Source organism: Tachypleus tridentatus, chromosome 10, assembly GCF_004210375.1.
Source record: "Tachypleus tridentatus isolate NWPU-2018 chromosome 10, ASM421037v1, whole genome shotgun sequence".
In the NCBI taxonomy this organism is placed as follows: domain Eukaryota; kingdom Metazoa; phylum Arthropoda; class Merostomata; order Xiphosura; family Limulidae; genus Tachypleus; species Tachypleus tridentatus.
In genome coordinates, this window is record NC_134834.1 from 177,930,520 (window position 1) to 177,946,466 (window position 15,947).

The 15,947-nt window shown below is 34.2% G+C and overlaps 1 protein-coding gene across 1 annotated transcript; it reads right to left on the reverse strand.

Annotated features, from left to right (window-relative positions):
* Positions 1–10,339: 10,339 nt before the first annotated feature.
* Positions 10,340–12,695, reverse strand: LOC143228269 (dihydropyrimidine dehydrogenase [NADP(+)]-like). Its single transcript, XM_076459550.1, has 3 exons — positions 12,498–12,695; positions 12,104–12,283; positions 10,340–11,718 (listed from the first exon to the last, which is right to left on the reverse strand). The coding sequence occupies exons 1-3, from the start codon at positions 12,498–12,500 to the stop codon at positions 11,539–11,541; spliced, it is 363 nt and encodes a 120-aa protein (XP_076315665.1). The 5' UTR covers positions 12,501–12,695; the 3' UTR covers positions 10,340–11,538.
* Positions 12,696–15,947: the final 3,252 nt, after the last annotated feature.

Genomic DNA, 15,947 nt, shown 5'->3' on the forward strand with positions numbered 1-15,947 from the left:
AAAAATATATCTTATTATATATTTGTCCTAACTAAATTTATGTATGAAAAACATACTCGTTAGTCTTTTACTGTATTTTTTGAGCTTGCGTGAAAAGTTTGAAGCAACTGAATCGAAACTCAACTCACTCAAGGAAAATACAACTCAAGATACCCTATATAAGGCTGTCACGTGAAACTATGCATTCCTCATTAATTCTCGAAACAAACACCAAGATGGATCTTTTGCGGTTCGTTTTGTCAGTGTGTACCTTCATCTTGTGTATTCAAGTAGTCACGCGCTTCTGATAGAGAATAAGTTAGTCAGGGCAGTGCAGATTCTGGAGGATGTCCAAACCTAGAGGAGGGTGGTGTCACCAAGCGTCATCAGTCGACTTTGAGGACGCTTCCAGGAAAGGAAGTATTAGGGCAGGTAAAGGCCGTCATCGCTGCATAACAGTCAGAAAAGACCGCTACATTATGACAACCTCTCTCCAGGATAGGTTAACTACTCCTCGGTCACTGCGAAATGACCTTCAGGATTCTACTGGAACCCAAACAGTTCGAAATTGTCTGCAGGAAAGACGCCTTAGGATCATACGACCGGCAAAAGGGTTTTTCTGACAGCGCGACACCGTGCAGAGAGGTTGGAGTTTGCTCGTCAGCACCTAGACTGGGAACTTCGTCAATGGTCCACTGTGCTGTAGACAGACACGAAAAGGTTCATTATGTCTCGTGATGGTGAACGTGCTAGAGCGAGGAGACGCCGACAAGAGCGATTTTCCGCCAGTAACATTATGCAAGTCAACGCTTATGGAGGAGGTTCTGTGATTATCTGGGCAGCCATATGCTTGGTTGGCAGCACGGACTTACTCATACTCGACAGGTGTATTCTAAACGCACGACGATATAGAGACGAAATTCTAGAAACCCTTGTGAGGCCTTTTGCCGTTGCTGTCGGCGACGGGTTCATTTTCACGCAGGTTAACGAGCGAGCCCACGTCGCCAGGCTGTGCATCGACTTCCTTAAGGAGGAAGGAATAAGACTTTTGTGTGGCCCGCCAGATCTCCATATTTAAATCAAATTGAATATTTCCACGACATGTTGTCGAGGCATGTTAGTGGACTGACATACCCCAAACGAACTTCGATAGACTGATTTGAAGTGTGCCAAATCGGTGTCAGGAGCGTATCACAGCCCCAGGAGGTCACAATAGATATTTAATGTTTCAGGCATTTCTTGAATAAACACAAGTAAACTGTTTAAAGTATTGTTTCATATGGGGTATCAGTTTTGGTAATTTTGGTCATTTTTAAACATTTTATTTCTTCATATTTTACAGTTCATCACACATTAAAAAATGAATACAGATGGATCTTAAATGAGGGAAATTACTAAAAAATAAAAGTATTATCGCATTTTGAACACTGAGATTAATTATATAAAAAATCGCACTTGTTCGATTTAAGAAATCGTACTCAGTTTCCTGTAATAATACAACAAATACAGTTGTTGTGTGAAGACGTTTTATTAATTTTTATTTTTGCTAATAATATCAATTGAAGCATTTGAGAAACCTTTAAAATTTATCTGAGATATTAATATACTTTAAAACGTCGTTAGAATGTGTTTCTGTTTCACCATATACAAAAGTTATTAAATTATCTCAGTTTATTAACGGATAGAGTGTGAAGATCATAAAATGTGGGCATATAATAAAAATATCTTCCCATTCTTATGGAACGGAACTTATTAAGGGAGAATAGTAACAGCTTTTGATTAGGGTTAGAAGTTGCTAGAAAATGTGTTTTTGTTAATATCATTGTTTAAAACCTTTCATCTTACTTCTTTCAAGTTGGGATGTTCACTATATTGTGGTTGTATTTGATTAGTGTTTAATAATTTAGTCAAGTGGTACATTATGTATTCCCCAGTAAATCGATGGGTTTCGATACCTATGATGGGCAGAGTACAGGTAGTCCATTGTGTTGCTTTTTGCTTAATTCAAATCAAACAAGCCCCCATGACAAAGTAGTATGTCTGTGGACTCTCACCGCTATAAACTGGGTTTCGATATCCGAGATGATGAAATCACAGTTAATCGATTGTGTAGCTTTGTGTTTAATTCTAAACATATAACCAAACAAATGCATTTATCAAGTTGAAGTAGTTTATTCATGTGATTAAAAATGATGAAAATAGGTAAGATATGTATATTGTAGAAATCTACGTATATTATCTCCTACCCCAAGTATTATTCATTTGTAATATAATGGAAGGGAAATATACTCGTTTAAACTCACCTTCGCTAACAGCTTTTGCCATAGAGACAGTATTAGTGACGATCGCTGTGAGTTACGCAAAAATTGGAATTTGAAAAAGTTCTTGAACCTACGAACATATATTTCGAATAGATTCATGATTCTAAAAAAACAATAACAATATTACTCTTATGTAGGTTTGTATAAGTATGGTTTTATATTGTATTTTCACACCGTAGCAATATAATCGTTATGAAACAACTTATTACATCAAGAAGGTGTGTAAATATGTAAAGTGTATTCAGAGTTGTGTCAATAATCGTAATTATATTAACTGATATTAAGAAGGTTGAGAAGGCATGTGTCACAATGGAAATGGTTTATTTTGGATAGAACCAATTTGTCTTTCGTAATGGTAACTTTCCATTCCTTGTTGTCACCAAGTAAGGATAAAGCCTGACAAGCTGTTGGCAGGCGTTGTTAACTACGATACCACTAAAATCCTTAACCAAAAAATTAAACAGTGCTCTGAAGGAAAGGAAGGTTTTTAGTTTACCGTATTCTACTACAAAAAATGTATGTTTAGTTTTTGTAATTTGGAAGAACTCAAAAATATGTTCTACAGCGAGTGGACAAAAGAAGTCACTTCTATTCCGAAAATGTTGTTAATTGGTGATATCTTTTATTAAATATAACAGAATAAGTACACTGCCAGCCGAAATCTTAAGGGCAATGAACATAAAGAAAAAATATGTATTATGCGTTGTGAGACTCAACCCCTTGAAAGATGAAAATAAAATATGGTAAATAAAAAAAAATTAGCATTTAATAGGGAAGATGTGAACACTATGAAATGAGCTTAAATACTTGCTCGTCAAAAGTTTAAGACCATACCAAAAAGAAGTCCTAAACAGGATAGAAAATGCCCAAAAAGAGTTCTCAGTAGTGAGTTGTACGGCAGTCATTGCGAATAACTGCAAATATTCGCTTTGGCATGGTCGATATAAACGTTTGAAGAAGGCTGGCTGGAATGTTATTCCAAGTGGTGAAGATGGCTTCACGAAGATCATGCACTGTTTGGAACTGACGTCCATTTCTATAGACTTCCCTTGCCACCCACCCCCAAACATTTTCAGTGGTGTACAGTTCTGTCGAACTCGCCGGATGGTCCAAAAGAATCACGTTATTCGTCATGATAAAGTCCTTTGTTCCAGGAAATTGTGGATAGTAGCGTTGTCCTGCTGAAAGATTCAGTCATTTCCACACAAGTGATTGCCTTCAGTCAATAAGGATGCTCTCTCCAACATGCCAATGTAGCCAGCTGCTGTTTGACGCACCTGTATAACCTGGAGCTCTATTGTTCCATGGAAGGAGAAAGCACTCCAGATCATGATGGAATCTCCTCCATTGTGTTGTGTAGAAAATGTCTCCGGTGGGATATTTTTATCATGCCAGTAACGTTAGAAGCCATCTGGACCAAACAGGTTATTTTTCGTCTCATCAGAGAACAAAACATTCGTCCACTTTTCTACGTCCCATGTTTAGTGCTTCTGAGCAAAGTTTAACCGAGTTGTTTCGTGGTGTGGAAGGATGCGTCACCTTGGAAGATTTTTATGGTTTTTAAAGTCTTTCTATCGTAGATGCCGTCTTATTTTCTTGAGATGCATTCTGCGTCCGTATGAGCCTTAATCTGGTTCGACGATGTAATGGTGTTTTGCCGAAGAACCCGTCGAATCTTCCTGCTCAACGCCGGCGAAATCTTCTTGGGCTGACCGCTTGAAATTTTCGTTCCGTATCTTTCAGGGTCTTTTCATAAATTTGCAACAGCAGTTTTACTACGCTCAGTATCACCAGCAACGGCACGTTGATAAAAGATTTTGCTTTCACAGCTCGACAATGCTGTTACGTTCAAACTTTGTCAACGTTTTAGCTTTTGCATGTTTTTAACCAATGTAACACAGGAAATGCCAGTGGGAAATGTTGACAACGTTAATGCTTGAATACAAATGACTAAATTTCGTAACGTGTTTACCGATTAACGCTTCGTTTCAGTTTGGTCTTAAACTTTTGACCAGCTAGTATTTAGGCTAATTTCATAGTGTTCACATTTTTTCCATTAAATTCTAAAAAGTGTTTTATTTTTATTTTCCCTTTTCTTATTTTCATCTTTCGAAGCTTTACTCAAGTATGTGGTTGTGTCTAACAACGCAAAATGCATGTTTTTTCTTTATATTCATTGGCCTTAAGATTTTGTCCAGCAGTGTATGTAAAACTATATCTTTTTTAGAACGTACTCAACGAAATATTTTCAAATATGATATCAAATCTCAATTTTAAAACTGGTTTTGATAAATACCTGAATTTTCGTAATTTTAGTTACATTTTCTGATAAAAGGTGTCATGCATCTGCCATAGGTTTTATATGTTTTTATTCCAGTTAGACTACAAAATGATCAGGTGATATTTATGGGCGTGTGCTTCGGGTTCTTGAATATTTCACGTTACACGAATCAATGTTAAGAACATTAAGAAACCTTAAAAAGGCTGTTTTGCTTTCTATAAGTTGGTAAAATACTTTTACTCAATTTATAAATAAATGAAACCGAAAACATTGAAATCACCTGCTTTACAGTTCCTTTAGAATATAGTACGTGAAGTGTGGAGTTTAGTATAGATTGTGACAACACCTACTTAATTGAAGATATAATGTAGAAACGATATATTAGTTAAGTATATTTCATGTTTTCCTTGTTTTAATGAGTTTCGCGGAGAGCTACTCGAGTGAAAGCAGTTACTACCCACCGCCAACTCTTGAGCCAATTAGGGATATAGTGTAGAGACGATGTATCAGTTAAGTATATTGTAATGAAAAGTTAATTTAAGAATATATTGTGAAGACGATACACTAGTTTGGGATATAATGTGAAAAAGATGCATAAGTTAAGATGTAGCGTGGAAACGATACTTAAGGAAATAGTGTGGAAATTAGATATTAAATAAAAATATAGGGTGAAAATTATATATTATTTGAGTGTATAATGGGAAAACGGCATATATATATATACATATAACGTATGTGTTTAATGTGAAAACAATATAAAAATGGAATGCGAAATCGTACTATAGTTAAGTAATAACATTGAACAAAAATAAATTAAACGTTGTTAAAATAGTTTTTAACTTTCAAAACGATCTATCACTTTTTTGATTGAAGATACTTAATTAAGTAATATGCTATCAAATATCTGTAAATTAGATATATTGATGACTAGTAAAATGTCACTTCATAATACTTAGTAATGCGTGGTTAATTGATAATAACAGTTGACTAGTAATTAACTGGAATAGAAGCATGATTTTGGCTCTTGCCAGACATCATAATTAGATTTGTAATTTACAATGTTGTGCATGAACCAACGTTTACTTCAGGATAGCATTTTGTTATCACAATGAATTAGACGTATTTTACCATTACTAAACATCTGATTTTGGTATAAAACCTGGTTGGTGTTGTCATCTTATATAATTACTTCTTTTACTTCAGAGTAGCATTTTTTTATCACAATGATTTAGACGTATCTCATCATTCTTAAAAAGTTAATTTTGTTGTAAAACATGGTTGTTGTTGCCATCTTATATATTATGCGAGCTGTATAAAGCATTTCTTCAATAGCTCAAGTAAGACGTTTTTATATCTCTAAAGTTTATATGTAACATTTCTTACTGAAATGTTCCTTTCTGTGACAGACACAAGTTCATTTAAAATGGTATAATGTAGAACAATTAACCCTCAACTCTGTCATTTTGCGAACATAACCCAATTGTCTTTGTGGAAGGTACAGGTTCTGCTAGCTGACACCAGCATAAGTTTTTCAAGTTTGACACTAGAAAAATCTGAACAAATCCTATATGATCGAACGTTTTGCAAATCATTCAAAGAGAATTGTAATTCAGAATGTTGAGATATTTCTAATTAATAACAGCTCCGAGTGATTTATAAGTAACTGACTTTTTGCCTTCAAATTGTTATTAATGTATAATAAAAAACCTTATTAAAATTACAATTTGTATCAATGGGAAAGGATAGACAGCCGTAGTTAAAGTGTCTAACATTTTCCTTCTATTTGCTGGAACATTAAAGTCATATGTTTTTCTGTACTTAGAACATACACATAAAAAACAAAAATACTCAATTGATACATTAGTCTGTTACCAGCAAACAAACAGTAAAATCTTAGTTGTACCCGAATCTCTGAAAAATTAGTCTATGTCAGAATCTTTTATGGAATAAGATATTTAATTTTCAAATTATCACATTTTTAGCACAGTAGTTATTTTAGATATCCATTAACAAAGATTTAGAAAAGAATTATTGATTTACAAACATCTTATGACAGCAATGTAATAAGATTTCAATATGAAATTTTATTTTACTCTCTATAGTGTTAAGGTTTAGCTCACCCTCCAACCATCTTCGAAAAAAAATTACTGTGATCTAGTAACTTGTCCTCAAATAACAGAAGAGAATGTTTGTCTCCGGAGAAACACCTATTCAAGGCTTCCTCCTAAACGTAAGTTCTGTCAGTTTGAATAAACAATCAAAACAGTGTAAATAAGATTATAGAGTTTTTATCGTCAGCTATTTGTGAGTTTATCCCTGCATAAAAGGAAAGAAACTATTATCACGTAGTTGGGCGAACATGAGAAACACAAAAAATTAAACTTCACTGGGAATTGTTATATTCATCACAGAAACATTTTAATGAGTATTTTATCATAAAAATACAGTAGGAAAATCTCAAGCAACGTTATAAGTTTCTTTTCTATATAAATATTCTTATAAGGATAATATTTATTGATTTATTATCGTATCTGCAGATGACCCCGCAATGCTGGTGGTATTTTCATCAGGCAAGAACCCTCGTAATAGAATATTTAGCGTTTACTACCTAAAACGTATAACCTTACCTTCTGTCTTTGAAGGTAAATATATTGATATTGTGGACTATTTACTTGCTAGTAAATGACTTTACTCGACTTCTTTTGTTAGTCTGAAGATGACCTAGTAAGGTCGAAAGGTTGTTCTGTCCTTTTTAAGAAAAGTGTTGATACCCATGCCAGCCGTTTAAAATACATTTTTACTAGGCTTAATAATTAGCATAAAGCAGTTTTCTAGCGTCATCTATGAACACATTGCAGCATGAATAATGAGATTAAGTGCAACATTTAATGTTTGTCTAGGCATCTGTGTAAATTAAAAAATTAAATTATATAAATTATAGAACAACGTTTCAATCTTCTTAGATCATATTCAGGTTGATAAAGAAAGTTTGCATCTGAACATTTCCGGCCACATGTCTCAGGGACCAGAAAGAGAACATGTGCGGCTGCGCTTGTTTGGTTTATTAATATGTTGAGTATTTGTTGTTTTTATGTGCTGTGTCCCAGGAAATGTATAGTCCAGTATTGGTGATATTTCTGTGGATTTCCGTTTTGAATTGTGTATCAGCTCTTGTGATCTGGAGATTAAGAAATGGTATTTTGTTAGTTTTTTTGTGTTCATAGGTGAACTTAATGTTGGGGTATATGGAGTTAACGTGGTTGAATAAACTAATTTTGTCTTCTGCAGATGTGAATTCAACAATTGTATCGCCAACATATCTGTACCAATATAGTGGTGGGTGCAAAGCTGAATTTCTGACTAGAGATTCAATCTGTGTCATGAAAATGTCAGCCAGAGCCGGTGTCACCGGATTACCCAAACTTAAGCTATTTATTTGGTGATTGAACTTAAAATTAGTTTTGGTGGTAGTGAACTCTATAACAGTAGCTTATTGGTTTTTTGAGGTTTGTATTAAAAGGTATTAACACTATTGACAAAAATAAAAATAAGAGTTAGAGGGATCTCACTGTTTCATGAGAAAACCAATAAAGTTTATCTTATTAGCCGCAGTGACGTTGAGGCTAATTTTCAGTTCTACTTCAAGTAAATATCTTACCCTGATTGGGAGTTATTGTAATTATTGCATCACCTTTTTTATGCAATTGATAATGCAAATGGTAAGACTAAGAGACACAAATATAAATTTTATCAAGATACAAATGTTCTTCAGCTACGAAAGTTGAATTTTCCTTACAGGATTGTTGCGCTTTGGAACTAGTGACCTTCATATGTGGTGGGTGAGTAATTAATGAAAGTTTGATAGATAGGCATGCGATCCACTATGATACTTGACAATAAAAAATTCCAAGATAAGGATCCTGTTGACTTCCAAGGCTGTCACATTCACTAATTTAAAAATACGTATAATATCAATAATAAGAAATTAACACACAACACTCAAAACCATTTCTTATCAGATACAAAACTACCCTGTAGAATGATGCACTTAGAAGTTTTTTGTAAAATAATTGTCTGTCAGCTTTTATTTTTAATTCAAGTTTAACACATCTTAATATTTACTTATTCAATGAAATGTTCCTCTCCTACTGTCTCAGTGGTAAAGCTTGAGTGTCTATAACATTAAAATTCAAGGTTCGATTTCTTCAATGGTTTCTACACAGATATCCCCTTATACATCTTCGCGCTTAATAACAAACAATGAAACTTGAAAACGTACTACTGGAAGTCGTAACATGCATTACGCTGGTAACCATGTGTTATCTTAAGGGAAAATTATTGCTTTGCAATCTTTGTTAGTTTGCTGTTAAGTACAAAACTGTGCAACAGACTGCTGTGCTGTGGCCTCCACGGGTATGGAAACACTGAATTATAAGCTTTCAGAATTGTCGTTGACACGATTGGGAGTAGTTTAGGTTTCTGACAATTATTATAATAAAGTTTGTATTTTTAACAAAACAACTTTGGGCTATCTGCCGATTCCACAGAAGTGATCTAACCCATTATTTTAGTGTTTTACCGCACTTCTACCGGAGGACTATTACAATATTAAAATATATTTATAATTCCACGCTATAGACGAATTGTCACTGAAAATGGTCCATGATCGCTATTGAAAAATGTTTTTATTTTAGTTTTCGATGTTAAAAAGATTTGCTTATCAAACATTTTTATTTACATTTTTAGGACGAAACTCTAACGTTGAGGTCACTAACATTTCCAGCAGAGACACCTACAGCGTCTTATTAACATTATTTGTATTATTTCACTTTTTTATCATCAATAGTAGCCGGTCATAGCTTTCATGTTACTAGTAAACAGTGGCAGACTTTTAACACTCATCGATGTTTTCTAAGGTTCATTCTGTCAAACATCATCTGTGAATCCAAACATTTACAATGACGCTTGCGCTTGAAGACTAACCCTTGGGAGATTCAATTAGAATACTCATTGTGAGCTTCTCACAGAACCGTTAGCACGAGATTAGTTTTCATGTTATCATCCAATTTTTACGTTTGTTAAAGGTGTGGTGTGGTTTTTCGTATAGTAAAGCCACAAAGGGCTATCTGCTCAGCCCATCGAGGGGAATCAAACCCCTGCTTTAAGCGTTGGAAATCCCGAGACATACCGTTGTACTAGCGGGGGGCGCAACGTTTGTTAAAAGTCATCAATATTCAGCAGACAGCTCAATGTTACAAACACAAGCACACACAAATCGTTACTACTGCGAGATAAATTATGAGGCTCTTATGAATAATTAAAGAAATAAAATAGTCACACATCATAAGTATGGAAGAGTTTTAGATGTCTTGTTCAATTACCAAATTATTTATATGAACTAGTGCGTAAATACTGTCATAACGAAACGTACTTTAATTGAAGAAAAATCACTCAATTTTACGTTTCATGGAAGAAAATGTTTCTTTGATATTTATGTAAGTTATAATCCAATTATTATATAAAAGTTTTAAGGGCATGATACATAAAAGCTAATGTTAAGTTCGAGTGTAAATGGATTAATAGTAAATATACATTTATATATTTCATATTTTAAAATAAAATATATGATTTATTCCACGTCTTTTAAATAACACAAGAAATTTTTTCCTAAATCATCAAATATAAATATCACTTTGTCTGGAAAACCAAATTTAGAAAAGAAATGTACCAACATTTTGAGAGAGTTTTTTTTTTTTTGAGGAAGGTATTTTAAATCCAGTTTTAACATAAACTACACGAGGGATATATGCGATAGATACCTTTGATTTAGGTAATACTAGAGGAAATGAAACTCGTCACCGCCAACTATAAGGTTATTATTTTACAAATGAATAGTGGGAATGACCGTCACATTATGACGCCCCTGTGGCTGAAACGGCGATTATGTTTGGTGTGATGTTGACTCGAACACAGGTACCCAGATTACAAATCCAGTGCTTTAACCACCTGTTAATCCGGGCAGATTATAAAGTAAAAATAATTTCTATATGGGATGTGTTTCAGTTTAATCAAATGTCATGTGCTAAGTAATAAAATCTTACAATCTGAAACAAACATTTAGTTCTGCAATTTTTTTATCTGTTTCGCAAATATCTTATTGTCATTAGTAGACGACAGTATTATAGCTTACTTTCCACCGTGGTTTCTTTCTCTATCTTTTATTTTCCTCTGAAACTTGAACTCAAAACCAAAACGAACTCGAACAATTTTCTAGTGAAATGTGCGAAACTAGTGAAATTCAGAGGTGCACGCAAGATCCAAGAACTTTTTACATAAAATAAGTGAACCAAAACTGACAATATTTTAAAACTGTTTTTAACTACCTTGGTTCGTCAGCTAGTGTCACTTATTTCAACCAAGATTCTGAATTATGTTAAAACATTAAAAAATATTTTTAAAGTCTATCGGCAGTGACATTTAGAAAACGATGCTCGGTTAGAACAAGAAAATATTGACATTTTACCTTTAGTTACAGCTTTGTCGTAATTCTTTATCACATAATCACGCCCCGATTCGTAATCAGAGGGTCGAGGGTTCGATTCCCTGTCAAACCAATCATGCTCGTCCTTATGGATACGTTATAATGTTATTGTCAATCCCACTATTCTTCAGTAAAAGAGTAGTCCCAGAGTTGGCGGTGGGTGGTGATGAGTCGCCGCATCCCCTCTAGTTTTACATTGGTAAATCAGAGATGATTAGCGCAAATAGTTCTCGTGCAAGTTTCGCGAAATTCAAAGTAAACAAACATCACAGAACGGCTATGTTAAAACTGGATTTAGAATTGCTTCCTCAAAAAACAAATTCTCAAAGATATGTTTATGCCATAGTTTATATACAATTAAAAGTTGGTGTTTTAAGTAGAATTAAGTGAAATAACAATAAATAAACCATTGTCAATCAAAATAAAAGTAGTCTCGTTTCAATGACTACCTTGATTTGTTGGATTGGTCCTACGGGCTGGGAACGTCGTCTGTTATGTGGTGGCTTGAAGTGATCACCAATCAGATCAGTTTGTTTCGTGTATTTCGTTAGAATGTCTTCTTTGTGTCTCATGTAAGCTCCGAAATGAGGAAACTTCTGTATATATTAAACAAGCGTTAAACACTATATCTTTTAGGATAACACATCACAAATTATCTAACTTTAAAGAAGAGGCTCAAACCCGTGACTAAACATCAGACAAGTATCTGAACCGGCTTTGTTTTAATATTTTCAATCGTTGAAAACAACATAAAAGCATTTAAAAAAATTGACGACATTAAAAAGACTCTCGACTCTAACACAAGAAATGAACCTACTTACTGTGTCAAGTTAGTCAGTCCTTTCTCAGAAACTTAAGAGGTATTTATGTTTTACTTTACTTCATTTCAACATCGGATTTTGAACAACTTAAAGGTTAGCATGGTATAGGTTTGGACCCTTAATAAGGATTTGGTGAGGGTTAAGAATGAAATATGTTAACCTTGAATGTAGCGTCAGGTAGAACACTTATATGCTTTCGTCTTTGGTGACGAGGAGTCGATGGAGACTGAAAGTTCCATTTCTTCCTTTTTTCCAAACTTTTTAAGTACATGTTCGCTTTTAGTCCTGTGACATAGTCATCAATGACGGTAAAGTCTTGGTTCTGTAACGCACTGCAGACCTGTTTTGTTTTGAAGCCACAAAAAACAAACAACATTGTAAAACTGTTAGTACTTATCACATTGGAATATCACATAATATCAATACATTTCAAGAAATATTTTTGATCATCAGAATAATACCTTATGAATTACAATATGTTTTAACATTACCAAGCAAGCGAATCCATATTTCTCATACTAATCACTAATTAAGGTTCTTGTAGGTAGGCTTACCATACGTTCCGGTGTACAGTTCGGTTTACTAATTTGTCCTGGTTAACACTGAATTGTCTCCGAATGCACCAATTTTTTATGAAAAGGCATAAACTTCAAAAAGGATAAACGGAAAATGTTAAAATCTGCATAGAGTTCTGACTTGGTGTTGACAAAAAATAACTTTTAAGTTTTCATTTTATTATTTGATGAGTGGTGTGAGCCATAGTTCTGTAGCATGCAAATTTTCAAAGGTATTACATCAGACGAAATTCACAAACAGCTTATACTGTACATGTACAAGTATAATTATTCATAAGTGGGCTGCTTTTGGCGGTACGTGCGTAACGGCAGCTGCAGAAACGGCGAGCGGCAACACATGCAAAGATTCCTTAAAGCAGGTGTTTGTGCTTTGTGATTGCTTTATTAATTATATTAGTCATAGGTACATTCTGAATTATTTTCGTTCTTTTATTTTAGAAATTAATCCTAGTCATAATGTCCAAAGCTGGTAAAAGAAAGTTAACATTCAAGAGTGAATTGGAAAAAGAATATAAAAAGTCTTAAAAAGTTTAAACATACAGCTAGTCTTTCAGTCGCTGTTAAAAGCTCAAGAGTTCATGTGTTCTTAAAAAAAATTGTGCCTGAAGAAAGTGACTTGTTAATAGTTGCCAAAAAAGCAGCCTTTGCTTATTACAGTGTTGTCCATAACATAAGCTTTAAAACAGCTGATTGCTGTTCCAAACTAATAGCAAAGTTACTTGAACCAAAGTTCAGTTCTGCCAGAACGAAAAATGAATTATTATTTGAAGCAATTGTTCCTTTAGCAACAGAGGATTGAAGAGAGACTTAATGGATGTCCAATTCGTTTCACTTACAGCAGATGTTTCAAATCGAAAAGATGCCAAAATAATATCTGTCAGGTGCGATATTTTTTGCCAGTGGACGGAGTGAAAGTAAAATTTTTAGACTTTCATTGGCATGAGAAGTTTTGACGAATTGCTTGGTGTCCACTTTAAAAAAAAACATGGTTTATCCAAAAAAAATGTTGCTTATTGTTGTGAACTGCAAAACAAGTTTTGGAGATGTGGAAAGAAAGGGGAAAAACATTGTATCTTGTAGATTGAAGTAACTTGGCAGAAATATTGTGGGTGTTGGTTGTGGTGCTCATATTGTACATAACTGTCTCCGAGCTGCAATTGATGTCCTTCCTATTGAAGTGGAATGCTTGATGGTCAAATGCTACGAGAATTTCTATATTCACAGTGTGCACGTTAATACCTAAATTGAGTACAAGAAGTTTTCCCAATATAGAAATACGCAACTTTTATCTTTGTTACCAGCTGTTGAGAGATTTCTCCAAATTTATGAAGGACTGAAGTAATATTTTTGTTCATAAAAATAGTGGTCTTTCTTGATGAAAAGATTTCTTTATTTGATGAAGTTGTTCTTGTCAAATCTTTCTGGTCTTCAAAATGTGATCAAAGTATTTCTGTACCTAATCTCAAGCAAGTATTGGAGTACATTTTTTATTTAACAGAAACGTCGGATCCTGTTGAAAGAGAATTTTCAGTGATGGAAAGCATTTGGTCTCAAGAAAGAGGTCTAATTAATGAATCACCAGTAAAAGTACTGTTGCATTGTAAACTCAATATTGACTTGAGTTGGAGTGAGTTCTTTGAAAAGTAAAAACTAATAGATTTTTGCAGAAAGTTCATTCAAGTAAAAAAATATGAATCTTCACATAAAAGTGTTTAGTGAAACATTTATGTAATTTTTATGTTCCTTGCCTTGCTGAATTCAAATAAATATTAGAGATATAAACTACCAGTATTCCTATTTTGATGTGGACCAGGCATGACCAAGTGCGTTAAGGCGTTCGACTTGTAATCCGAGGGATCAGGGTTCAAATACCGGTCGCACCAAACATGCTCGCTCTTTCAGCCGTGGATCAATCCCACTATTTGTTGTTAAATAGTTGTGATGACCAGCTGCCTTTCCTCTCGTCTTACTCTACTAAATTAGGAACGGCTAGCACAGATAGTTTTCGAGAAGCTTTGCGCGAAATTCAAAACAAACAAACAAATCCTCTTTTTGTGGCAGCATTAAAGCTTAAGTGAACTTAGGTTATAAAAGCTCTTCCTTATTATACCAGTGCTGGTATCTATAATAAAAATTTAAAACTGTCCCGGTTTGAAGTTTGGAAATTAAGGTGAGCCTACATGTAGGGCAAAATATTATTTCTTATTTTATAAGACAAACAATCGTAAAATGTTTTATCCACTCGAGTAAAATAGACCTAAGTAGACAGAGTAATGATTTCTGAACATAAGGTTCCAAAAACATGAAACTTCTTACATGGAGCACTGTAGCTCCGCAATAAAGAAACTGTAGGCCTATTTCAGGAGAATCTATACCCCCTGTAGCTAAGATTGAAACTCAGGTAAAGCATTAGCTATAGCAGACACTATTCGAAGTGCAATCGGGCGAATGGCATTTCCTAATACTCCCCATAGGATGTCTTATTTTCTAATCCCAGGACTGGCCATCCCGTACCTTCTCCTGGCAGACCCATAAGACCTGGCACTGTATTTATTACTGTTACCCCGTCTGCTTTGCATAAAGAGAGAGAGAAGGAGAGATAAAAATAAGTTTTTTCTTCAGTGTAGAAGTTACCTGAGTTCCCTCAAGGTGTCCCCAGTTTTAAAAACTCATACGAGTGTACAGTAGTTCATTGTCTACCTGACAGTCATCACGAGAAAAATTATCTACTCTGTAGAATAGAACACGACGTGACATACGAACTAGAAAAGTAAAAAATAAACATATTTGTTACCGTTAATTGTAGGTTTATTTACAAGATATATCACGCTTAAACGCAGTAATTGGTATGTGATGCTTTGTATTGCAATGACAATACAACATTTCAAAACTAAACATTGATAATTTGATATTACTGGATTTTGCTATGCATTTTATTTTGTTCTGCACAACTTTAGTTACATAATGATGGAATGTGGCCTGCTACATTTTCATGTCCATTTAAAGTCCTAGTGTGATGTCCCACAGTCCTATGTCAGTTATACTAATTATCAGTCTCGTAATGAATAATTACAAGTAGCTTAGTTTGTACATGCCTCAATACCACCACTCTATTTAAGTATGACTTACACTCGATGGGAGAATGGCCATATAAGCACAAGCTGAATGAAATGGCCATGTAGTTTGGAACCTTAGTCCATGACTGCTTACATCCTTTATGTGGGATATTAAATTAATGTAAAACACGAATTTTAGTAATTGACTAGTATAGTCATAGTATCCATTAATCATGTCTGTAAACGGCACGCATTACCTCACAACACTTACATAATAACAACCTTATAGAAAATTTTAAAGAAATGGTTAGGGTCCACCTCTCACCATCTATGAAATCAGTGGCAGGTAAATATGTCTCACTTCGTCACCACT

Coding starts and splice junctions, on each gene's coding strand:
- LOC143228269 (XM_076459550.1), bottom strand. Junction 11,719..12,103: donor TACCTGACGCTACATTCAAG/GTTAACATATTT, acceptor TAATATATACAG/AAGTTTCCTCATTTCGGAGC.